Source organism: Ammospiza caudacuta, chromosome 12 (assembly GCF_027887145.1).
Source record: "Ammospiza caudacuta isolate bAmmCau1 chromosome 12, bAmmCau1.pri, whole genome shotgun sequence".
Lineage (NCBI taxonomy): Eukaryota > Metazoa > Chordata > Aves > Passeriformes > Passerellidae > Ammospiza > Ammospiza caudacuta.
This window is the reverse complement of record NC_080604.1, coordinates 5,477,669-5,503,518: the sequence shown is the minus strand read 5'-3', so window position 1 is coordinate 5,503,518 and position 25,850 is coordinate 5,477,669. Positions and strand designations below refer to the sequence as shown.

General features: G+C 43.7%; 2 protein-coding genes across 4 annotated transcripts in view; one reads left to right on the top strand and one right to left on the bottom strand.

Annotated features, from left to right (window-relative positions):
* Window positions 1-21,965, top strand: part of IPPK (inositol-pentakisphosphate 2-kinase) — a 30,064-nt gene extending 8,099 nt beyond the window's left edge. The window contains exons 2-13 of the mRNA XM_058812771.1: window positions 5,025-5,072; window positions 8,717-8,812; window positions 9,507-9,573; window positions 11,039-11,160; window positions 11,514-11,603; window positions 12,902-12,960; window positions 13,314-13,386; window positions 14,502-14,781; window positions 15,994-16,144; window positions 17,229-17,331; window positions 17,814-17,893; window positions 18,872-21,965. Of these exons, the coding sequence (XP_058668754.1) occupies window positions 5,025-5,072; window positions 8,717-8,812; window positions 9,507-9,573; window positions 11,039-11,160; window positions 11,514-11,603; window positions 12,902-12,960; window positions 13,314-13,386; window positions 14,502-14,781; window positions 15,994-16,144; window positions 17,229-17,331; window positions 17,814-17,893; window positions 18,872-19,097 (1,395 nt within the window). The 3' untranslated portion in view covers window positions 19,098-21,965. The remainder of the gene's footprint in view (window positions 1-5,024; window positions 5,073-8,716; window positions 8,813-9,506; window positions 9,574-11,038; window positions 11,161-11,513; window positions 11,604-12,901; window positions 12,961-13,313; window positions 13,387-14,501; window positions 14,782-15,993; window positions 16,145-17,228; window positions 17,332-17,813; window positions 17,894-18,871) is intronic.
* The window catches only part of CENPP (centromere protein P), a 114,527-nt gene continuing 110,146 nt past the window's right edge, over window positions 21,470-25,850 (bottom strand). For all 3 annotated transcript variants that reach the window (XM_058812776.1, XM_058812777.1, XM_058812778.1), the window contains 3 exons: window positions 24,030-24,109; window positions 22,343-22,434; window positions 21,470-22,128 (listed from right to left, as the gene is read on the bottom strand). In XM_058812776.1, the coding sequence (XP_058668759.1) occupies window positions 22,007-22,128; window positions 22,343-22,434; window positions 24,030-24,109 (294 nt within the window). In that variant the 3' untranslated portion in view covers window positions 21,470-22,006. The remainder of the gene's footprint in view (window positions 22,129-22,342; window positions 22,435-24,029; window positions 24,110-25,850) is intronic.

Below are 25,850 nucleotides of genomic sequence, written 5' to 3'. Positions count from 1 at the left end.
TCTTATCCACCTTGTGTAGAACAAAACTGAGTTGGAAAACAATTGTGCATGATGCTACCCGTGTATTTCATTCAAAAGCTGCAAAATTTTCTAGTTCTTAGTTTGTTTCCATCTCTCATAACCCTTCACATTACACAGCACACTGACCCTGGATGGAGAGACCTTTAAAAATGTCTTGTGTTGAGTGCCATGAAGGTAAGCTTTGGCTGAAGTGCCTGGGCACTGTGGTGGGCATGTTTCCACTGAGTTCCACCATTTCTCAGAAGGACAAACTCTCCCTGTCACTGGCTTTTCTGAGATGTGAAGATAACACTTCTTTGTCCATTTTTCTCCTTCCCAGAAGTTGCATTTTCTGAATAGAAAACCATTGTTTTCTGTTCAAACCCCTGAAGCTAGAATTGGAATTGAAGGGGTTGTGGAATTTAAAAAGTCAGAATAATTTTTTTACTTGGGAAATAGTGCATGCAGCTGCAGTGTGCCACTGCAGGAATTGCTTAATATCAGCTAAACAATTCCACAGTTCATGTTGAGCACCCTTGGAACTGTCAATAATCAATATTTGCTTATCACTGTGTTCAGTTTGCCTCCCTCCCTTGGGCTGACAATCAGAATGTGCTTTCTGTAGGTGCCATTGCTGCAGGTTGTTGTAAACCCTCAATGATTGGGTGGCACTGAATAAGCACAGGGGTAGCTCTGGCATCCTTGGAGCTGAGTTTGGTAAGTTCTTGGTAGCTCTTCAGGGTCAGCAAAACAGTGAATTAAATAACCAGGTATAAAGAAATTCAGAGCCTTCACAGACACTATTTTCTCCAAAAGTGTTTGACTTTGTATCTTCATCTCCTTTGGCAGTGGCTGGTGGTGGTGTGTGAAATTAGTTGCAAAAAATAGCAGAGTAAGAATTGTAGAGAAGATTTGTTACCAGTCTTGGAGAGTGTTTCACACCTTGTTTATAATTGGAAACTTGTGACTTTAATATGCACAACTTTTAAAGAAAGATGTGTTTAGTTACTCTGTTTCTGTATTTTGGGCCGTTTTAAGCAGCAGGTAGGTAACTTTGTCATGTGAAATTGCAAACAGAGCCTGCAAAAACACTGGTGAGTTTTTAGATGCCAGAATTTATGAGGTGTTGTGGAGTGAGGGGGATGATGGCTGTGGGAAGGGGGGAGCAGTTCCTTTTGGGAATTAAAAAGTTGCATCTCAGAGTCCTGTTCTCTACCAGTGGATCTTGCATTTGTGAGCCCAAGTTGGGAATGGAGGAGATGAGAATCTTTTCCAGTTGGGAAGGAGATGTCAGAGTAGGGCTGTGCCTCCAGACAAAAGCAGTTAATGTGATCTGCTCAGAATAATAACAGAGTCATAACAAATGACGTGAACCTGCTTATTTAGAGAAGGAGCAGCTGATGTTTCCCAGGCTTTGTGTTTGGACAGGCCAATTCTTTGTGTTTTTGTACAGAAACTTATTCTAAACCTGAGTGAGCAGAGGGAAAATACACATCTTTCTGTATATCTGAGCACTTTTATCAGCAGTTGAGCTAATTTTTTTCCCATTTCTTTCACTGCCACCAACTCTTATCTAGATTTTTGTTACTCATGTAGCAAGAGACCTGAAAAAAACCATGACGCACACGAGGTTGTTCCCTGAGGGGGAATATCAAGATTATAGATTTGCCCCAGTTGTGTTCAACTTTTCAAAACCCTCCAGTTCAGGAGGCCTGCATTTTATGTTAGTGAGGTCATAGAATAAGGTCATTATCAAACACCAAGCTGTAAAGAAACAAATGTAAGCTTTTATCCTGGTTTCATAATTCTGCTGCCTAATCCAAAGTACCTGGATTGATTCCAGTCATATTTTGGCCGAGCTACCAAGGATTACTTTATTTTTTGGATTTTATTGGGTAAGATTAATATAATAGCTATAGTAACTGCTCTAGAGAATAAAAATTTTTACAGGTGAGCTTTTGGGGGCCAGGCCCAGGACACACGAGGACAAGAGCTGTGCTTGCCACTGATTTGGAGCATTTTCACAGCTCCTTCTCTCCTCATTGGCAGTCCTTGACTTGGTTCCTCTAAGCCCAGCAATGGTTCGCTGATGGGTGTCAAAGAGGGGTTTGCCCTTCTTGGTGGGGCTGTAACTCCAAACGCTGTGGTCTGCGATGGAGCTGCCCCAACACCTCTGGTTACATCACCTCAGCCCCAGCCTTGTGGATGTGTTTTAGAGACACAAGTTTTGTATCCTCGTTGCTAATGTTTGTTTTCAGTTTTCCATAACAATTGGGAAGGGTTGTTGTTGTTGTAGCCTAGTAGGGCCCGGAGCCACTGAGAACATTGTTATCTGCCATCAGGCTGCTCTGCTCCCATGTGAGAGTTGTCCTTAAATTCCTTATTTGAGAGTGAGAGCTGCAGTGTGTGATGTTCTGATGGGTGCGTTATTTTTAGTCTTTTGTCACTAAATGGAGACTGAACATATGCAGGGATTAAAAAAAAATTGTAGAGAATTCTTCCTTTGAATTCATCATTTTTCTAACTTATCTTACATCATAAGATATTAAGCCTTTTAATGTTGTATGTGTTACATTTGCCTACATCCATGCACTGTTTCTTTTTTTCTCCTTTGCTTGCAGCCTGCTTTTTTCATCTTTTTATCTCTCTGGGGCTGTTACCCAGCTCACTGAATGCTGTGCTGGTGCCAGGTGCCTCTGTGAGCCCTTCCACTGTTTCAGGAGAAGGAAATGCAGGGAGCATTAGGATCTAGTTGAGCTGATTCTCAAAGTGCTGAGGAGTAGTGGCAGCCTCCTCAGAGATCCTTTGGAATTTGGGTCATTCTTGTGCATGCAGATAAGTATGGCACATATTTGATGTTCAATCTGTAAATATAAAAAAAATTGAAGGCATTTTAAGATAACTGACTAAAAAACCTCATGGCAACAACCACCCACAATATTTCCAAGTAAAGAATCAGCCAAGTGAATCAGAAATGCAATAGCATGAAAAATGTGGGCCAATATTTTTGGTGGTGATGCTTCTGAAGCTGTTGGCACCTGTGGCATCTGATGGATTAACCTTGGTGCTGTGGAGCTGCTATTGAAATGCACAAAGGGATGTAGCTGGCTGGAAACTTGCCTCAAAATAGGAAAGAAGTGCTTGGAGGGTTTTTTGATGTTTGGTTTTGGGGTGGGTTTTTGTTTGTTTGGTGATGGTTTTGTTTTTTTATTTCCTCTAACCATCTAATAGTCTTACTGAAATGTAGTCTGGGCTGGCTGGTCTAAGTGCATCTGTGAAGTTTGTTTGAACAGTGCTGTGTTTCCTTTTGACATCTGTAGGCCAGCAACATGTTCTTCTTTTGCCATATGTAATTTCGGTCATTTTGCCAAATCAGAAATAACTTGCTGATGAACAAATACTGTCCTGAGTCAGGTTTTCCAGACCACTGCTTGGAATCATGGCTGGGAACTGATTAAAAGATAAATATCTACACTAGCCTTGAAAGATTACAGAATCATGTTTCTCAATGGATTAGAAGTGATAATCAGATCACTCCATCACTGATCCACTTACTAATGAATAATTAAAGCAGGAGGCCCAGATGGTTGAAACACTGTAAGAATAACACACTGCCCACAGAGCCACGGGCTCACCAGGCCTGTGCTCATCATGACAGAGGAGAGGAAGTGTCACCAGCACCTTGTCCAATCCAGGGGACTGTGATTCCCACTCTGGTGGCATCTCCTTTGCTCTTGGGGCACTCATCTTGCAGGACAAATCAAATTAACAGCAAAGTATCCTTTCATGTAAGAGTGTTTTCCAGACGTTGTGGTGGTGTGAGGCTTCATAGATCTGGAAGGGGCCTTGTCTGGCTTTCAGTGGCAGTGTCTGAACCTGGACCCAGTTTTGTTATTGTTTTGGATGCCACATTGTCATTAGTTTTGCTTGTTTCCTCTTTCTCTCCATGTTAGTAATTAAAGATATCTGCAGCTCTGTCCCTCAGCCCTTACAGAAACAGCTTTCAGCTCTGAAACATGGAACAGATCTGGTGCTGTCATGCTGTGGGGAGTTTTTTAATGGCAAATCATTTGGAAGGGAAAAAGCTTGGATTCCATAAACCAGACATTTTGTCTGCATTGTCTTTGTCAGCAAATCTGAATGTACTTCTGTGGGAGTGCTTTAAATGGATTTAATCCTTTTTGGAGTATATTGGGAAGGCCCAAATGGAGACAGACTGGCTGAGAGGTAACTCTGGAAAACAGAGTTTGTCTCTACCTTCTGTGGTGCCCAGTTGTTGGTATTGTACCCAGTGTACCTGGATAGGCTGAACTGCATCCATATTTACAGTGGAAGTAAATATCTCTAATATCAGCTATTCAGGCAGACCAGAGGCAGGGCTGTGTGTTGCCTTTTAAGGCTGCAGGTGCCTTGACACTGTGTCAGACTTTGATTTTAATTTGTAACATGTCAAGTTTTTGAATTGTTACAAAACTGATAACAATTGTAAAAATTACAAAAAATTAGGGAGTTTTTCTGTGGTTTTAAGGTAAAATATTTGGACACCTGCTATATTTGTTCCTGTGTTAGATATTTACTCCACAGCAGGGTGTAGTTTAGGGTTGTGTAGCTGCTGCTGGTAACTTGTGTGTCCTTAATAATTTGTAATGCTCTGCTGATGCTGTGAGTGCAATGGGCCTTGTGTCCCTTTTGGGGAGCTTTGGTGCACAAATACCAGGGTGGGGGTGTTTGTGGCTCCATGTGAGCTTTCCCAGACTTTCAGGGCAGTGCTGTAAGCTGAGGGAACATTTCCCTGCTGTAATCAGTGACTGGGAATGCAGAGTGGCTGCCTTGTTCAGCTGATGGCATTGCTGGGTTTGATTTCAGCTGGTGGATTTGATTTCAAGGTGAGTGAAATAACCATCTAAAATGTGCTTTTCTGTTTGGTTTTTTCCCTTAATTTCTCAGAGGGGTGCACTGGGGAGTCAGACAATGGTGGTGTTAATAGATGCTAATGGATCCCTGTTCTTTGCTGTTTTCCTCAGCGCTGTGTGGTGCTACGGTTCCTGAAGTCCCCTCCCAACCAGAACAAGGTAAGATTTAAACCTGTCCTGAATGCCCTTGGGTAAGCTAATAGCCAGGGTGAGGAGAAACAAGAAACCTGTGAAAGAGCTGTGGCTGGCAGGGGTGAGAACAAATGGCTGTTTTGAAATGTGCCTGTGTTTCAGGGGCTTTGGCAACAGGAGGAAATCTGAGGTTGCCTTGTGTAACTGGGCTGATGTGAGTGCTCATAGCACGGGCTCTGTGTGGGGCAGGGCAGAGCTTTCAGTGTAAATGTTCCAAATCCACCTGTGGGAGCTCAGGGATGCTGAGCAAGAAAGGAATTTTCCTGGCTGTGGGCAGGTGGGACAGAACAGGAGCTGCACATAGCTGGTGCCACGGTCAGGGTCTGCTGTTCACCACCCGTTCAGGAGCTAAAAAGCCATGGAATGGGAGCAAAGACATGAAATGTTCACAGAATTCCTTTGTCAGTGAGTGACTGAGTGTCCTAGCTGTGACAATCTCCCAGTTTCTTCCATGGTACAATAGCAAGGTTTTGCTGCTTGAGAAGGAGCTGAAGTGAGTTACTTTAGATTTCTTTTAACAGGGATAAAAGATGATCAAAAACCAAAGGTGGAGCATAAACACAGTGTTCCAAAGAAGAAAAATGAGAAAAGAGAGCGCAAGGTTCAAATTGTTTCATTTTCTCAACCTTGAGAGGAGTCTTTAGGGTGTGTTACCTGGGAGATGCAGGGCATGGCTTGAGTTCCAGCAGCCCTGAGCCATGGCTGTGTGAGGCACAGGGACACGTTGTTCTGAGGAGGGACATCCTGAAAGCATTGGGCTCTATGGGAACTGCTGTGTGCCTCATTTTAGGAAAATAGAAACAGGGATGAATGCAAAGTAAATATCTAGAAAGGGCATTTTATTGCTTTAAATCAGGGAGATAAATGTGAAAAGCATCCAGTTTTACAAGGGACAAGTTGCTAAAGCAGAGGAAGGCAAAGTTGGTGAACACAGCATATGTATGAGTTACTTGATGGTCTTTCTGCTGCTACTTAACTTGAAAAAAGGCCTGGTAAAAAAAAGTATGATTCAAGTAGATTTTTGAGCTGCTTCTATTGGCAGGATTTCAAAAATGTATCTTGTGCTTTGGTAGTAGCCCAAGATAATAATGTTTAGTGTTAACAAGAGCAGTGATGAGCCCAGAGCACCACAAGAAAGGAAACAGTGCTTATCTCAACTTTTAGTATAGCAGGAGAGGACTAGACCACAACTTTATGTAAAAAGCCAGTCTGTTGGAGTTTATTTAAGAAAACAGAACCCTGAATGCCTGCCCCTTTTCCTTGCTAGTTTTCCAATTTTTTAATTTTAACTTCAAAGAGATTGTTGCACAGTAATTGTATTTAACAAATTGACAGAGTATGAGAGAGTCACAGAGGAAGGCAGGAAGTGACTGCTCAGTTTCCACAGCACTGGGGCTGGGCAGTGAGGCTGGAATGTGATTCCAGGGCTGCATTCTGGGGAGAGCTGGCTCCAGCTCTGCACTTGCCTTGCATTGGGAGTGTGTGGACTTGGTGATGCACAAAACCAGAAGGTTTTGTAATTTGAATATATTTACTTATTCTGGTGATTGATTTTTTTAAAGGGCCATTTTTTCTTGGAGCGGAACAGAATAAATATTTTAGCATCAGATCAGTAAACAAAGCCTGGAGAATCAGTTTTGGGATAAACTTGCACATAGCAAGAATGACAGGGAAAATGTTTTGGTTTATTTTTTTAGGAATAATCTGTATTCCTGACTTAAACAAAGTGAGTTAGGTTCAGAAATGTTCTGTTCTGTCTGTGCATGACATCACAGGTCATGCAAGGTAAACAATGCTGAAGGAAGCAGTTCAAGCAAAATATTTTCTAGTAATACACACACTGAAATTCAGATGTGAACAAATAGGTCTCAGTCTCTTCTGCCTAACTCCTTTGGGAAGGGTAAAGAAGTCTGGATGCTGCTTTGTACATTTAATTATCTGTTTAATTATGAATTTGGGATTAGATAATCCAGTAGTTGAACAAGTTGGTATTATTGTGCATTGTAACCTTGTTGTTATGATTGAAAAACACTCAATGTAACTGCAGAGCTTGCATTGCTTGAATAGAAAGTCAAGTGTCAGCCTCAGGGAGTGCTTTTAATTGCATATTGCTATGTTAGTGTGTGATCTTCTTCATGAAGGAATTAAAGTTATTGTGTAAAGCCTATTTGAGTTTTGGTGAGTGAGCTGGCAGTAATTATGGGTCCTTCAAAAGCTTTTCATCTTAGTGGTTTTTGATGTTAAAAGGTGATGCCCAAGTAGCCTGTTAGTTGTTTTTTGTTTCATTTAGGTATATCAAATATACTTGCTCTTAAAAGACATCTTAAGCTTGACTTATAATTTTATGGTTGTATTGATATTTTCAATTGGTGAGTCTCTCCATGTAGTAAAAGTGACAGCAGTAAATTTTAATGAGATGTTTATTTCTCAGTCTGAGAGTCTGTGTGTCTGTGTTAACCCCAACCAAACACAAACCTGGGGTGCTGTGTACGTCAGCAAACCAGGCCAGAACCATCTGTGAATGGGAATGAGCTGAGATTTCTGTTCCTGATGGGATGATGTCATGTTCCCTCTCACCACCCAGGATTTGTGTAGGTTAAGGAAGGGACTTTTGTCATTTGTGTAAGTTAAGGAAGAGGCTGTTGTCATTTGTGATTAGTGCTGGATGTGGTCTTTCCTCCTTTCTCTAGGCTATGTCAGTGTCTGGGTGTTGTCCTCTAGTATTTTATTTCCTCTTACTCTGCTCTGTTTATATATTTTCCTCCTGCTCTCGTTTTTCCCCTTTGATTTGCTAACATGTACCCAAGTGTTGCACTTTCTTTTCCTCCACTTACTCTTATTGTGAGGTTTGAAGAGGGTTTGTGTGTGTGTTACAAAAGGACAGAGCAGCTTTGAGGTTCTCTGTGGTAACACTAAAATACCCAGCAGAGAGGCAGAGTGTGCTGAGTGCAGGCAATGGGATCATGCTGCTGTACAGCTCCTTTGCTGGGAGCGTGTCCAGGTCTCACTGTGCACTTGTCCCTGTCCTGCTTCCAGTTCTCGTGAGTTTCCTTTCTGGCTTTTGGCATCTTGTGTCACAGAAAACCTTTCCTTATGAAATTACAGAATATCACAGTAGGGTAAGATTTTTCCCTGTGTGGGGCAGGATTTGGGACAGATGGAGAGTTCTGTACCTGTTCATGCCAAGGGCTGGAATATGGCTCAGTCTTTGTAGCTGTTCTCTTCCCAATCTCCAGGATGTGTTTTGTAACACTCCAAGCCTCTTCTGCTCTGCAACTTTGGGCAGCTGGAGTTCTCTGAGCTCTTTTGAGAATAATGGTCAGAGTAGGTGTTGAGCAGTCTCCCCTTCTTCCATCTTTGTCACTTTCTCTCCCCTTTGTCTCCTGAAGCAGAATCATCTTTTGTGACCATTTTTCTGTGTGTCCCAGCCCTGAGGTGGCAGTAGGGACACAAATTCAGCACCTTTGATGTGTCTGTTTGACTTCAGTGTGCACTGAACTGCCAAGCCCAGCAATGCAGTTATTTGTTGAATCACTGACCAGGATGTGTGTGTGTTCTGCAGGGTTTTTATTGTTATTTTGGAGTTCAGTCACTGCATTTGTGTCTTCCAGACTCCAGAGGAAATACTACACCATCTGCAAAACATCGTGGACTTTGGAAAGCATGTGATGAAGCAGTTCTTTGGGGAGAACTATGTTCACCATGGGGTAAATGATTTGTTTTTAAATAAATGGCTTAGGCATTGTAAACACTGAAGTGTTTGGGGGAACACAGAGTGCCAGTGAAAGGAACTAACAGGGTTTGCACACACACAGGAAGCATTGGGATGCAAACAGGAACCTGCTCTGTGCTGAGGTGATTGGATTGTACTCAGGGCTTTGGCTGAGAAGTGTGGTCATTGCTCTGCTCTGCAAGAGGGGTGTGTGTGAGAGAGATTTTTAACTGCAAAACAGGGAGAGAAACCTGGTTCATCTAAATTGTTGAGGTTTCTGTGCAGTCAGAGATCGCCATTTCCCTTGCTCTGTTCTTCAGGGCAGCCAGATCTTGTTCACTGAACACCAGATCAGTGAAAAAGTTACAGCTGCACCTGGAACTGAGTTACACATGGTTGGGATGTGACACATGGGACTTTTCCACTTGTGGAAAGGACAAAGTGCTGCAGGTTCCTTCTCACACATCAAACTTGCACTGAAAATGCTCTTTGCCATGCATTTATTGAAATCAGTGCTTGGGTTTTATAGAGGAGCAGGTGTTCACAGACAGTGAATCAGAGGGAAAGCTGCTGACTGCGCACTTCAGTGTGCTTTGTGTAACCCACTGAACTTTGCTGCTCCATTTCAAGATTCTCAAACTGGGTATTAATTTTTGCATTAAAATGTTTACTTTTTTGTTCCCCAATAGGAAATTATTCAACTGCCTTTAGACTTTGTAAGGCAGCTCTGTTTGAAAATCCAGCCAGAGAGGCCAGGTAAGTGCCAGGGGTGGGATTAGAAAGGGGCTTCCTCAAGCTGTAAAACATTTTCCTTTGTTCTAAAGTAAAAAAAGCATCACACTACTGAATATAAGGAAACTTTTTTTAATATCCAGACAATGATAAGTTGAAAATTTGTTGTGGAAAAAATGGATTCTGTTCTGGAGTGAAAAGTAGTCTGTGATAGCTCTAAAATAGGCAAAGAGATTGGCCCTGTGGTGTCTTATGTTCCCAAAAGTTCCTGAGAATGGCCAGAAACTCCTGCTTTAGCAGAACTCCTTGAAGATAAATACAGTTTTAAATCAAAGTACTGTAGTCAAGTGCTTCGATGCCTTTAATCCAGGAAAAAAAAAGGAATTAATTTACATATAGTGAGCACAGGTCCACAGTGCCAGGAACCAGTGAGGAAAGTAAATAGTGTCTAATAAAAGTGTGGTGGAAGGGAATGATAGAATTTAGTTTTATTTTTCCAAGTTAACCTTTGTGTGCCCACAGCTGCTGGGGATTGCAGTGTGCTTGTGGGGAAGTGTCCAGGTGCTTCACAGCAATGAATCTCACTGTCCATTTTTAGGAGGAATTTTTTTTTTGAAACCTCAAGGATTTTTTTTTCAATGTTACTCTTCACATAAGCCTGTGTAACATACAAAAGAGCTTCTCTAATACTTCAGATTCCTGTGCCTTTCTGATTTGGCAAGTGGCTTTCAGCTGTGAAGGTGTGAAGGATGTACTTTTGCTTAAATTTAGAAAAAGAAAACAAACCTCAACATTTGGTTGGAGACAGAAGGCTTCTTGCTCATCCTGGTGAAGCAGTATGGCATGACAGGCTGGTGCCTGAGGCTTTGGTTTCTCAGATTTATTTTTTCTATTGCAGTATATTTTTCATTTTTCTTACAGTGGAAACTGTAGCAGGAATGTGTGTTCTGTGTGTCTGTTTAATAACAGGTACTTGGAAATCTGGGGCTGTGTGCTCTGGTTAACTTTGAGCTACAACCTCACAGACCTTTCTGTGTCCCAAGGGATGCACATGGAGAGAGGTTATTCAGAGGATTTTTATGCAGAATACCTCTTGGGTTTATGATATTCCTGCCAGTTCTCAGATCCTTTTGACTCAGCTGAGGGTTGGTAGGTCATGCATAGTAAGCAAAGGGGAGATCACATCTTTGAATAAATACATGAATGAGTCACTTCACCTGTTGTTGGCCAATCCATTTCCTTGCTGTTTCAGACCTCACCTTTCCTGGGCTGAGCTGGGAGCTGGCCATTACCAGCAGCTCTTGGGACAGTTTTGAGGGAACTGAAACCAGGGTTGATAATGGGGAGGGCAACTTTGTGCAAATGCATAATTGTGCAAATGCAGCTTTGTGCAAATCGCGTCCTGTCCTTCCCCGCTCGTTCCCACGCGGTGACCGAGCAAACGCCCCGGCGCTGATCTCCCTGTGGTGTTTGTCCCCTGCTGTGGCAGAGTGTCGCTGTGACAAGGACATGGACACGCTGAGCGGTTACGCCATGTGCCTTCCCAACCTGACGCGGCTGCAGCCCTTCCGCTTCGCCGAGCACCGGCCCATCCTGTGCATCGAGATCAAGGTGTGCGGGGCGGCCCGGGCCGCGTTTGTGCTCCTGCACCGCGCTCTGGCCCGCGGGAGGGCGCGGGAGGGCGGAGCTCCTGCTTCACTGGCACCCACGGGAGGGAACAGCTCCCTCTCTCTTCCAATTCCCGTCTTTTGAAACCTGGGAAATTCCCAGGTATTACATACAGGCTTTTCTGTGGGCCACAGCAGTTTGGCATGTCGTTATTTTAAAAAATAATTCAGCTTTTAAGTGCTGGAATTTTTTATAATTTTAAAACATTTTCCTTTAACTGGAAATATTTGCATATTGCCTTTATATTTTTATAGAGACATTTGTATTTACAATCTTGTTTTGTTTGTTTGTTTTAGCCAAAGTGTGGCTTCATTCCCTTTTCCAGCCATGTTTCACAGGAGATAAAGCACAAGGTGTGTCGTTACTGTATGCATCAGCATCTAAAGGTAATTATTAAGTCACCCTGCTTCCCTTTGGCTGTACTGTGCTCTATTTGCTGTTCCAGGCTTGCTTTCCTGTTGAAACTTGCTCAAATCTCTGATATGACTAAAGCTGGTAGGAGGATACACAGCTGAGTTGCTGGGTGTGAATTTATTTAGTGAGAGATGGAACAAGTTCTGTGGGAAGCTGGAAGCAAACAAATACAATCTCAGCCTTTGGGGACTATGAACGCTGGGATTGGGTCAGCTGTGATGTGGAACTTCCTTCCCAGCTGAGCTCCCCAAGTGCATTCTGTGACTGAGAACAAACAGCACTTAACAGGCAGGGAGTTCGTGGAGCTGTGCCTGCTGGGACTCTGGAATGGAGTGACTGTGGCTCCCTGGGATTTAATGTGACCCTTTCTCCTTTGTTGTTGGGAAGGATGAAAGTTTGACAAGAAAGTCTCACAGATACGGATGCTTAGCAGAAAGATTTTTAAATGTAGAGTCTGATGAAGGAATAGAGATGGAAGCAAGTTTTGATATAGCAGAAAAGAATTGCTGAGCCAGTCTGACTGGATAACCAAGGAGGCAAAGGATGTGTTAGTTAGAAGGGGATTTTATGGCTTAGAGCAAAGGATAAACCCACCTCAAACAAGAAGATGTTTTTACCAAGCAGAAAGACAGCACAGGCAAACAAGTCAGCAAAGCTGCAAGTAGAAAAAAGGTCTCAGAATTTTCCACTGCAAGAAAACTGAATAACAACTTCTAGCTTAGACTGTAATGTACTAACTGTTAGTGATTGGAGAACAGTAACATGAATATGGTAATTATAGCAGTTATGATAGGCTATAGATAAAAGTTAAGGTATAGATTGGTTCTACTGTATGAAGATGCTCAGCAAAGAAAAGTGTGAAATGCATTGTAACCAAAACCAAAGGGTCTCCAGGCGTGGCTGCAGCTGGAGCTGAAGCTGTGGGCACAGCTCTGTCACCCACAACCCTGGACTGCTGTAACCTCTTGGATGGAATAAACTGCATTTTGGATACAATAAACTGCATTTTGGATACAATAAACTGCCTTTTGGAGAGCCCCTGGGTCCCACATCTCTCATTCAGGCTCTTACACCTTGTGAATGCAGTTTGAGTGACTTGAGTTAAAAATGACTGGGAAGCACCCACAGTGGTCCTGAATTTTGTGTTCAAAGTGGTTTAAATGTCCTGACCTCTGAAGGCAGGATGTCAGTGGCACAGAGCTGGCTGTTAAAATGGGGGGCAGCCGTTCCAGGCAGGGAGGGTAACAGAAGTGCTCTGGCTTTCCCACAGGTAGCCAATGGAAAATGGAAACGACCAAGTAAATATTGCCCGTTGGATCTCTTCTCAGGGTAAGGATTCTGTAATTTTGCCCCCCTCCCCCCCAGAAAAAATCTGCATTACAGATTTCTTGCTTGGATTACTTTGCCTTTCACTGAGGTGTTATGGGTGATCAATGCTGGCTTGTCTGGACCTTTACAGTGATTATATAATCTGCTGTTTCCCCCTTACACCCATCTCAGCAATCAGAGCTGCCTTTTGCAGCATAACATTTCACCCAAGAACTGTTTAGTGTACTCAGATCTGAAGTTCACTTTGCCTTTGCCATGACCTCAGTGTGAGTAATGTGTTCAGTGCATGTGCTCATGCCAGGTGTGAACATCCAAAGGCTGTGATGAAACATTCTTGGCTTTGTTTTCCCTAGAAATAAACAAAGAATGCACTTTGCTTTGAAGAGCTTATTACAGGAGGCACAGAACAACCTGAAAATATTTAAGGTAAAGTTAAATGTTCTCTGCTTGCTTTTTTTGCCTTGGATTTTAAACAATTTGACTTGAGCATCTCAGCAGTCAAGATCTTCTTACAAACCTACCTAGTCAGACCATCACTGTTGGACCCCATCAAGAGAAGGAAATGGGGAAGTTCTTAGATTTCAGATGAGGACAGAAAATTAATAATAACCCAGAATTCACAGACTCAGAATATGGGATTGTCCAAGTCCAGCTCCTGGCCCTGCACAGACACTCCAACAATCCCACCCTGTGGCTGAGAGCATTTTCCAAATGCTCCTGAAGCTCTGGCAGCCTTGGGGCGGTGACCATTCCCTGGGGAATGAATTAATGGGAAGGAATCACTGAGGAGCAATTAACAGAAAAGGACTCTTAAGGTGACCAAAGTTTTAAAACTTTATGTACTGCTTCAGGAAGAAGGAAATGGAGAACTTGGCATGCTGTTGCAAATACTTTGTTGTAGATTCCTGTTAGAGCACTGATGCAGACCTCACTGAGGAAGGAAAAAGTGGCATCCCATGACAGTCACGTAGGAAAAATATGAAGCAGTAACTGATGATTTGTGGAGATTTTCAGATTAATTCTAGGAAACAAGATTACTTCAATTTATTTCCAATATTAAATCAACTATTTGAATTACTTAAACTTCTATGATCTGCCCTCTTTTTGTACTACTATCATACCTTTTCTGTCCCCTTTCACAGCCTTCCCTTTGCTGGTCTGGGCTGGTAAAAAAGGGTGTTTGACACGGTGCTTCTTCACTGCTAACATTATTCAGAAAGAAGTGATAGGAAAATGTGCCAAGGATCATTCCCCTGTATTGTTCTGATTCCTCACAGGCCATTGAGTTGGGAAGGTAGCACTTGATTTAAGCAGTTTTGGTTTTCATTCAGGGGTTGTTACTGCAGGCTCTGATTAGACTTAAGAGGAGACTGAGATCCCAAATCTTTAGGAGATTGGGAATGTTGTGTGTCTATGTGCAGATTATTAAGATAATAACACTTTCCTATGCTTAAAATACTAGACCTGATGCTCTGAATAGCTCAGTATGAATAACCTGACTTCCTGATGTGCCTAAAAGCTTCTTTTTCTCCTTGTTGCAGAATGGGGAGCTAATTTATGGCTGTAAGGATGACCAGGACTGTGTGTGTGACTGGAATGAACTTGCTCGTCACCTCAAGCCTTTCTTTTTCCCGTGCAACGGGCTGGCCAGCGGCCCCCAGTGCACCAGGACCGTGGTGAAGGAGCTGATCCACGTCATCACCATGGCCCTGCTGAGCAGCACCGACTCCTGCAGGGCAGGGGACATGAAAACAGTTCCCATCTCACAGGGGAGGAGCTACTGTGAAGCAAGTGCTTTTAATAAGGAGCTAGTAAGGAATGGTAAGGGATAGTGGTGTAAAAACTGTCCATCATTTACTGTTGGTGGAATCCCAGCGTGGTGAGGGCTGGAAGGGAACTGCACAGGCCACCCAGTCCAGCCCCTGCCATGGGCAGGAACACTTCCCACCGGAGCAGCTTTCTCAGAGCCCTGCCTGATGTAACAATTCAGATCTTTGTCTCTTGGTTATCAATACTGATATGAGAATGGAAACAGGGGAATTCTGGTGGCATTTAAAAAAAGAGTTCTGAGCTGCGTAGCTGCCAGATAATTGTTGTTAAAATAATGTGGCATTGTAGTGAACACTTACAGCACTGTATCTAATAATATCTAACAAATAAATAAAAATAAATTCAGGAGGTGGTACAGCAAAAAGGGAAGAAAACAGCAGTTTGAGCTGATAACAATCATAGGTATTCCAAATGACTGAGGAATTTTCATGTTGTATGTGATGAAGTTGGGCTGCTTTGGCTGGTTTATTACAACTCCTGTACTTTGCCTTTCTCTGCTGCTCCTGTCAACCCTCACCAGGGCACAGCTCATGTTCTTTTCTTCAGCTGCTCTTCTCCTGGTGAAGAGAGGTCTGAATACCAGAGGGAAGAGGAATGGGAAGTGAGAGCAGGAAAATTGTTAATTATGTTAATTCCTCAGTGCATAAATTCTGTAAAGCTCTAATTATTCAAGATGCTGCCAGTTGTCCTAATTATACAAACAGCACATTTCTTTCTCTGCTTTTGAGGAAGACCTTTTTCACTGCCCATGGTTTGTTGTAGTGCTGGAGGAGGAGCTGTCCTAGAGAAATTACAGCAAATACAATTCATTACACTGTATAGAAAAGACCCCAGAGCTGAAATGCTGAATTACTGTCAGCAGTTGATAGTGCTCAAAGTGCACTTGTGGTGGCTTCAAACTCAGATGAGAAATTTCTCTTGTGGACTCAGAATGAGTAGATTGCAGTGGATGTGGGTGTGTTTTGGTGTTTGTTTTTTTAGGTAGTTTGTAGAGTTTCAGGTGTTTTCAGTCCCAGATGAGCTGTGTAAATGTGCAGGTCAGCAGCTGCACCTCGCACTTTTGCTTGGTAACTGAAGTGTTTTGAGGTTTCCCCCTACCTGTGACTGGACAAAAAAGTATTTAGACTTTTAAACAAGCATATGTAATGGCAAATTGAAGTTAAGGCTTGTGTCTGCCTTATTTTAAAATGCATTTTCTTCTAGGTAAACATAAGTTGGAAAGCTCTGGTTTACCGAGGGGTTGTCTCCTTTATAAAACCCTTCAGGCTCAGATGCTCGACATGCTGGATATTGAAGGACTCTATCCTTTGTACAGTAGAGTTGAGCAGTACTTGGAGGAATTTCCTGAGGAGAGGTAAGACTTGGTGGCTTTTCTTTGCAGTCCTGAGTAACCAGGGCTGCAGGCAGGATTGGCTCTGTGCACACTCTGTTCTGCTGTACCTTCCTTCATGGCACTGCATGTTCTGAATTTCTACCTGAACTTGCAGCTCATGTTGGCCACTTTGGCCTGAATTTTAAAGTAATTATTATGGAAAGTTCACAACAGGCTGAGAGAGGAGAACACTCTCTCAGTACTGGGGGTTGTGTATTTGCAGAAAGGTGCAGTGGAAGGGGTGGTTCCTCCTGTCTCCAGTACCTGCAGAGCTGGGAGAGTCTGCAGGGATAATGATGTTCTGAATGATGAATGCAAGCTGCTGTGGTTTTTTCTCAAATAAGGCTTATTAGTGTAATTATAATTGCTGCAAGCAGCCTCCACTGGGCTGCTGTTCCTCTCCTGTGCTCACACGAGGGCACTCTGGCTTCACTCAGGAGCTGCTGCTGCTTGTGCAGAGCACTGGGAAATGAGTTCCTGGCTCTGTGGGGGTTTGTGTGGCACAGACTGCCCTGGGAGGGTTCAGCTGCTCAGCAGGGCCTCAGCTGTTCAAAGGGGGGAAAAAGGGGGAGCCCAGGACACCCCCATTAGCACATGGTGTTGGAGCAGGGCCCTGTCAGATATGCCTCTGCCCCCAGTTTATACTTCTTACATACAAAATAATATACATATAAAAATAGATATCAATATATTATATATTTCTCATATATGTATTTTCAGCAAGGATTCTGGAGCTCCTGCAGACTGCTACAAATTTTGAAACTTACCCATTTTTTTGCCAAAACCCCATAATTTTGCAGTGGCAGAGATGGCAGTGGATTAAGAATGATTCATGTTTCTAAAACCCCACACTACCCAGATCCTAAGCAGCAGCAAATCTTGAGTGATTTGAGAATAGCAGGGACTGTTGTGATGTTGGCTGGCAGTGGGTTAATTCTTGGATATGTTTATCAGTGTCCTTGTTGGGCTGCTCTAATCTGAGTGTCTGGGCTGCTGAGGAAAGCTCACACTGAAAACCAGCACATCATTTTGGCTGTCTGTAAATCTTCTTTTAACATTTATTTAGAAGTACATTGCAGATAGATGGACCTTACAATGAGGCGTTCTATGAGAAGCTGCTGGACCTTTCCCTGGAAGATGATGGGACAGTGGCATTTGCATTAACAAAGGTACTTCTCAACTTCTGACATTTTTTGGTCTGTCATTGTTAATTATTCAGTCTCACTGAAAGGGCTGGATGATGGCTGGAGGCAGCACTGCTGGTTTGTTGGGGTCTGTGCAGTTAAAGTGCTTCATTGCAGTTAAAGGGTTCATCTTTACAGCAGAAGCAGTTAAAAACAAGCTTGTAGCACCAGTTCCTGAGAGAAAAATAAAACTGTTTATTTACTTTTTAAACTGAGGAAGCATTTGCAGGAACTGGTGCTGCTTGGCCTTTAGGAGCATGATCTGCAGGAAATAAACCTGACTGTTATACAGGATGCTGCAAAAGCACCTGCTCCTGCCAACCTTCTGTTCCAGAGAGAATTTCCTGCTCTTAAAGTGCCAACATACCAAGTCAGGGAGTGCAGTGCTGCTTTTTGTAAGGAACAGGATGCTTTACTCAGGAAAACAGCAATCTGAGAGAAAATGTGTCTTATGTTCTGTTGTACAGGTGCAGCAGTACAGAATAGCAATGACTGCTAAAGACTGCTCCATCATGATTGCCCTTTCCCCCTGCCTGCAAGATGAATGGTAAGAGCTGCCTGTACCTGCTTTGGAATGGCTCCAGTTGTTTAGAAATTGGGATGTTTGTACTGCTCAGGCAATTCAATCACTTTAGAAAATTGTGGGATGTGTGTGGGGGGTGGTTTGTCCAAATATTTGGCTGTGAGCATTTTACTATAGTTCTGATTTAAGACATTTAGGACCAGTGTCTCTTTCTAAAGAGTTTTAAGTTGATCAAAAAGATCAAAAGTTTTATTCCCTTCTTAAACTTTGAATTGACTGTTCATAGCAGCTCTGGATGGTTTTTACTAGGTACAGTTTTTCTGCCTCGGTGCTCTCATAGGAGAGATTTTTCAAGCTGAGTTGCCTTTAATGGCCTAGTTAGAATAAAACCAAAGCAATAATCAAGAGGTGACAGCTTTGGCTGTCAGGCAGGAGGCTTTGCCACAATATTGTCCCTTTTGGTTTGTGTCAGCACAAATCTGTTCTTCTGCAGGGGCCTTTGCTTCAGCAGAGCCCTTTTATTTTTAGAGAATGCTGTTTTCTGCATTTGTCCTGCAGTTCTCCAGAGCAGTGTTAGTGATGGACATGACTTGTGCAATGGCTGACTTCAGAACTCCTCCATCCCTCAGCATGCTTGGACAGCACACTGAATGTTTTATTACCTTGAGCCTCAGTAGGAGTTGCAGTCCCTTTTCTGCTTTTGCTGTTAATGAGGCTGTTGCTTTGCATGCACCACCTAGAAACAGCTTAGATTTGCTAAATACAGTAAATGAGAGCAATGTTTGCCTTCAGCTGTGTGGGAGCTGAAAGGAAAATGAAGAGGTGCCAGCAAGGTCCATCAGGACTGGTAAAGCTGGAGTTTCCTAAGGGCTACATTAGCTGCAGTTTATTTTCTTGGGCTCCCACAAAAGTTCTAAGATAAACATTAGAGTCACTTCTGTAAAGGGACACATAAATTACAAGTACTGGTTTCAGTGACTCAGATGTGGTTTTATTTTCCAGCTCTGAGCAAAGACCTGTGGTACTGACATCCAAATCCAGATTCACCTTCTCTGTTTCTGTGCTGGACCTGGACCTGAAGCCCTATGAAAGCATCCCCCACCAGTACAAACTCGATGGAGAAATAGTCAATTATTACCTGAAAAATGTACAGGCCAAAGAGGACCCAGTTATGTCCAACCTCTTCAAGGAGAATGAAGACTGCACATTAGTTCTCCATAAAGTGTAACCGTTCCCTTAAGGTTATTTTTATTCAAACACATGAGAAAGTGAAAGATTATTGGAATACAGTTATGGTGATTTTTTTTCCCCTTTTCTGTTGTGTTCAGTGCATTTTTCAGCTGTGAATGTTTTTGCTTTATGAAATGATTTCTAATGGGTAATGCCTTCTCAGAGAGCTGGGATAGCACTAAGCCACATGTTTGCTAGATAACCTTAATGAATGTATTTAATGTGACAGAACAGGTAATGTGCCATACCTTGGAACTAGAGGACAGATCAAATTAATATGGAAAGTCTACTTCCTTAGAATTGAAAGAGCACAGAATGAAAGGTTTCCTCAAGTATTGCACTAACATAGAAAGCCTAATTACTAACAAGAGAATTACCTTGGACCCTGTGCTTTGAGTGTCCCTCATCCCCACTAAAGGAGGGAATGCTCTGGCACAGCCTGTACAACACTTTAGCATTAATCCACTGGAAATGCAACCATGCAGAGGCTGCTCTGGAACTGCCCTGGCACTGCAGAACATTTCAGTACTAATGCATGCACTAGGAACACCAGGCTGCCTCCAGGAGCTGTGTGATCACCTTGTATCGACCTAAAGCTTCTGAAACAAAGTGCAAAGGGTTAAGGTAAGCAACCTTGAGTTTTACATGATAGTTGGGCTTAACTCACCTGCCATGCTGGTTTTTATTGTCTCTATACATGATATGCTGCTATTGGAGGTGAAACCACAGCTTGCTCTTGCCTGATTTAAATTGAGCTCTAAGAAGAATATGTTCTGAGTTTTACAGATCATTTCAGGTCCTTCAGATTGTGTCAAACATTGGCACTATTACACTGATGCCCCACACACTGCCTAGCCTGAGCAGCTGCTTTCAGGCTCCTTTGCTGGAATGACACAGGAAAAAGGTGACAGAACCCCATTTTCTTCCCTGCAGTGGGTCAGTCTTGTGCCAGTGCTGCAGATGAGCAGTGCTCTGTGCAGCTCAAGGCTGGGGAGCTGCTGCAGCAAAGCCATCCTTGGGGCAGATCCTGAGCTGGAACTGAAGGCTATGTCCAAACCTGAGGGTGCATTGATAAAATCTGCAGCTCTGTTTCCCTCAAGGATCCCTCAAGGATCCCAGCCCCAGTGAACAGCTCTTACCTGGATACAGCCTGTGCTTACCAGCAATGGTGTTCAGGGTCCTAAAAACAGATTTATATTGGGATCCAACTGTAACCTTTGAATTGTTCCGCTTTACCTGAAATTCAAAAATAGGACCCCTGGATCTTGGCACAACTCAAGAAAGAAAAGTGAAACACAGAGCCACCACTGTCCCCCTGTGCCAGAGAGCTGAGCTGACAGTGCTGGCACCCAGTGCCAGGAGCCCTTCTGGGGCAGGGCCTGAGCTGTGAGACTCCAACAGTGCAATGGGCAGGAATAACCCCTTCTTCCCAAAGAAAACCTGGAGGAGGAGAGCTCCTTACAAATCCAGAAACCCTCCAGCTATTAGAAAGAGGAGGAAGGAAGGACCCTGCACAGCTGGGAAGTTTCCAGGTTTTTATGCTGTAACTTTACACACAATTCATATGCAAACAGCAGTGTCTGTGCTGAGCAAACAGTTTCGTTTTCAGGCCAGGAGGAGGGAGCTAAAGATGAACTGAAGGTTACACAAAACTGGCTCAACCAGTTCCATGGCAGTGGAGAAGTGGGAAGGAATTTTGCCTGAGTACTGGATTCCAAACTTGAAGCGAGCCTGCCTTATCTGACAAGATAGAGCTGCAATTCATCAAAGCCCCATCTCTGGTGTTGATCTGGTCTGTCAGTTCCTCCTAACCTACCAGAACAGTGGGACACCATTTCAGTGATCAAATAGTGGATGATTACATTTATGGGATTAGAAACACACTGTTGCTTTAGTTCAGACTTCACCTCTTTCCCCATTGCTGCATGGGGTGGGTGGTTGTGCTCCAGCAGCTCTGGCCTTGGAAAGGAGGGCCCGGAGCTGCTGGGTTTGGGCTCTTGTTCCAGCAACTGTTCCTCCCCACCTGAGAAGTTCCTGACTTCAGTCACATCAATCTGGCTGGGTACAGTGCTAGTGCAGAGCAGGAACTCCTGCAAACACTGAGAGTTCCCAGATGGGCTCATGGCACATCTGATGGAAGTGAAGGGAGAGGCAAGACATTTGTCTGATCTGTTTTATTTCTTCAGGGGTGAATGTGTGAGAGGTGATGCTTTGGTAATGTGTTGTCAGGATTTCCTCCTGCAATCAGAGATGCAAAGGAAGGGCTGCAGGGAGCAGGGGGTGACTGGCTCACCTGTTCCCAGGGCTGGCATGGCCCCCTCTGGGTTAGATTGATGCTGTCTCAACACACATTGTGGAACAAAGTTACTTCATACAGTTACCTTCGGGTTTTTTAGCACTGTATGTCTTTGAAATCTTCAAATTGTCTTCTTCCACCCTAATTTAATGAGAAAGCTGTTTAACTCTTTGTTCTAGGAGTCTCTTACTGTTCTTTTGTCATTTAAAAATCACTGTACTTTTACAGAGCTGTGAAATGAATTGGATTTTTATGGACTTGATTTTGACAGTGCATGATCTTTTAACAATTTCCAGGTATCTAGAAAATGTTAAGAAGATAAACCACTCTGGTACATTAATGATTCAGAAAGATAAATTTATAATGAAATCACTCTGTACATGTAACTATTTTATTTGGCATTTTTGTATTTAAATGGCTGTATTTATTTTCATGTCATGACAATTTATATATAACGTGCCATAATTGTACAGATAGCATGTTTTATGAGTATGGTTTCTAAATGGAAAATAACTTAATGTTTATATTCAATAAAATTACAGACCGTGTAACACAATATCTTAATTAAAACTACTTTTGAAATTGCTACCTGGTGTAAGCAGTGCTGGCCTTCACTGTCCTGAGCCCAGCACTCGGATCAGGTTCTCCATGGCCGCCTCGATGCCGAAGAGCCGGAGCGCGCTGCGGAAGCTGCTGGGGATGCTTTCCACGCTCCTCATCCTCTGCTCCAGCACTGCAGAACAAACACAGCACGGCAGGTTACGGCAGCAGGGGGTGAAGCAGGAGCCTGCAGGCAGACAGCCTTTGTGAGCCCCTGGAGATTGCACAGGAGGTGAACTGTGCTGAATTGGGGTGGGTTTGTGTGGCTGGGCTCTGGGAGCTGGAGTTCCATGGCCAAAACCAGGGCCAGGCAGTTCAGGAACAGTCCCTGAAGTGATTTGGATTACCTTGCTCTGGTACTTTGGGCAGCAGGTCCAGGACAGGTGTAGTGGTCCCTTCTTCATCAAGATGGATCTTCCAGACGATCACCAGTTCAAACCTGTAGCAGGTGCACAGCAAAGGCAGCTCAGGTTAACCAGGTGCTGCTTTGAGGTTCCTTCAAAGCCAAAAGTGCAGCAGTCAAGAGGCTCAACCTCGTGCTCTGCAACAAAATCCACCTCACATAATGCCACAAACCATCTCTGGATTTGGGAAGCAGCAGCACATCAATCCAATGACAAGGAAAGGCTCTGGCTACATCCAGATGTGCACAGGGCAATAAAAGTGAGAGGAAAGCAAAGAAGAGAGAGCACTGAGTGTCCCCTGGCTCTACCCCTCATGTAATATCTGCACTCAGGATCAGGTGCTGAGAACAGGAAACTTGTTTCAGAAGTGCTGGCATAAATGGTGATGTGCTGGGTTTGGAATAAGGGCTACCCTGCTACTCATGGCCTTGTTAGACTAATGGCAGGTAGAATCTGTCCAAGGCCTACACTGCCTTCCTGCAGTTCTTTGCTTAAAAAAGAAAGCTGGACATCATTCCTTCTCCAGGAATAGTGCTGGTTGTGCAAAGCCAGCCACGATTCCCAGCTGTCACAGTGGGATGGGATCCCTGCACCATCCTGAGGGAACAGTGAGGCAGGAGCTGAGTCCAGAACAGCACCCACAGCAGAGCTGCTGCTTTAGAGCTCCCTTTGTTCCCTCCACCCCTCACCTCCCTTACTGGAGGAAAGGCTTTCCCAATCCAAAGCTGTCTGCACGCTGAGTCACTGTGAGGAGCAAGGTCCCTTTCTCAGCCCATCATGATTCTAAGAGTTTCCTTCCAATGTGATTTGTCAGCCTTTTGCTACTTCATTTTTACAAATCCTTTGGGAATTTGTGCACAGCTTGTTCTGGGATTTTGCAAACAAATTTCTATGCCAGTCTGGTTTCTACCAAGCCACTGAAATGACTTTTATATTGCTGTGTTTCATGACTGTGGGTGAGAGGGAATGAGGATAATGGGACTGGCACCTGGCACCAGAGGAGAAAGTGTAAAATAAAGCAAGTTCTACCCTATGTGGGATAGTTTAAGAACAATTCATTCCTGCATCCCCAAGTTAAAGCATTTAGTTTTAAAGGGCAAGTTTGGCTGAATGAAGCAGCATCATCTCTTAGGGTTTGTTTGCTAATTCTACACACAAACAAAATGAAGGGAGCTGTGCCTTATTTCCATGTAAATGAAAGCATGTTAAAGCAAGGTGTAACAGGAGAAGGGAATGGTCTGATCCTGTCACAAAATACTTACTTTTCATGACACTGACACTGATAGTTAGACCATTTAACTGTAAGGATTTTTTTCCCCTGCTGAAAATCCCAAATGAACATCTCTCATGGGGAGGCCAAATAAATCCCATGTACCTGGTAGGTAATAATTCCTTATCTAACTGATTTCCTTCTAAAACAATGGAAAAGTGGAGCCACAGCTGCTTTGCTTCCATTGCACAGTAAATGCCTTTTTCCTTCTGTTCTTTAATGGCAGGACACCAAGGCAATGGTGAGGAGCTGGGCTTTGCTGGGATGGGATCCCTGCACCTCCTGCCACAGCACAAGGCTGCTGCCCTGCCTGTGCAATCCCTCACCTGTGTAAATATAGAAATGCATTTATTGGCTTACCCAGGAACTTTGGGGTTCTTTAGAATTATAAAATCTCCCAGCAGTCCTTCTGGAAGGGTCACAATGTCAGGATACTTGGCCTGTGAACAAAAAAGTTCAATTGATTAATAAAAATCACAGCAGATAAGGTGGTTCCTACCCAGCCACAGTGGGTTGCACTAAGTTAAGAGTAACAACATTCATTCTCTGAAATTCTGACCTGTTGGTTTCTTTTTTTTTTTAAAGATCCTTACATAAAACCCAGGAAATCTTGGAAAGAAAATTTTTATTTTAACTAAATTTGTTAATTGGATTTAATAACAGTTTATAATACATCATCATGTCACCCCTTGCCTCTGTGAGCGATGACAGGTTGCTGGTACACTCTGCTTTGAGATGGATACCAAACTTTGAAAGAGTAATTGAGCCAATGAAATACCAAAATACCAATGTTAGCAACAAATGGGACAACAGCACATGATCAAACATAAAAGTACTGGCCCCTATTAAAATTCCATGTTTCTGGGAATTATTTTCAGTTACTACAATGTGCAAAGGTTGATGGTTGCTCCATTACTTTGTTAGTCCATCTCATGTGTTCCACATGTCTTGTGAAAGCCTCAGAAGTTCAGAGCTCTTTCAAAAGCACTCCCAGCTCTGCATGGGTGCTGCAGGTGCCAGGTTACCCAGAGAATGGGGCATGCCCAGACCCCCAGCACCAAGGAACAGCATCCTACAGGGATTGCTGCTGGAAAAGGAAGCAGAATGGAGCCACAGACTGCAGGGCTGTGCTGCTTGTCCTGCCTCGTGTGCTGGACACAAAGCTGTGTTCCAAACCCTGCAGTTTATAAAGTGTGAAAAGTCTCAGCCTGAATCATTCCCAGAGCTCCCAGCACAAGCAGCAGCTCTTGTGGAAAAGGAGCAGGAGAGCTCAGCTTGGAGCAGCACTGGAGAAAATGAGTTTGGTTTTATGGGATTACGCCTCATCTGGCAGAGCAAAATTGCTACCAGATGTGACCTTGCTCTGGTTTAGGAATTTCTGACAAACTGAAGGGGGCTGTGCAGGATGCCAAATGACATACAGCACATGGAATTTGCTCATTTTCATTTCAACCCAGGATCCAGTACTGTATTGACTGTGGGGATAACAACCATGATCTATGCTGGGAACACAGACACCGAAGGGAGGACTCTGAGCAGGGCAGTTCCAGGGTCAGAAGTGTGGCTGATCAAGGGTCACTCATCCAGCACAGCAGGGATCCTCTTCCAGCTTTAGTCCCGATGGAATTATGCCCATTTGATAACAAAAGTTTTCCAGGCTTTCCTCCTCAATAACCCAAGCCTGATTTCCACCATGAGCCTCTCCTTGCCTGGTGTCAGGGGCCTGGGAGGATCCAGGGATCCTTTAGCTCCAAGCTGTAGATACTGGAAATGCAGGATTAGCTTCTACCTGGGACTCAGCTTGTGCATCTCTCATTGACAAGGGATCCTGAGTATCCCATAGCTGAACACCGAGTCACACTTCACCTCACCCACCCACACATTGGCAACCAGCACAGAAAACAGAGCAGAGGAACCAGATAAGAGCTACAATGGCCAAAACAAAATTAAATCCTTCCAGGGCTGTCTCAGGCATTCCTGTGCAGCTGACGTGTTCCCCCAAAGCTTGGGGGGGAATATTTATGTTCCATAGAAGCCAGAGGCAACTCAAGGAAAGCCCAGTGCATGATTTTCTGTGGCAGAGCTTCCCTGTACCTGGGAGAGGGAGCTCAGTGAGTTCTGCACACAGCCAGGGCCGTTCTGTGCCTTCCCTTAGTGCCGGGGTTCTGGCAACCAACCTGA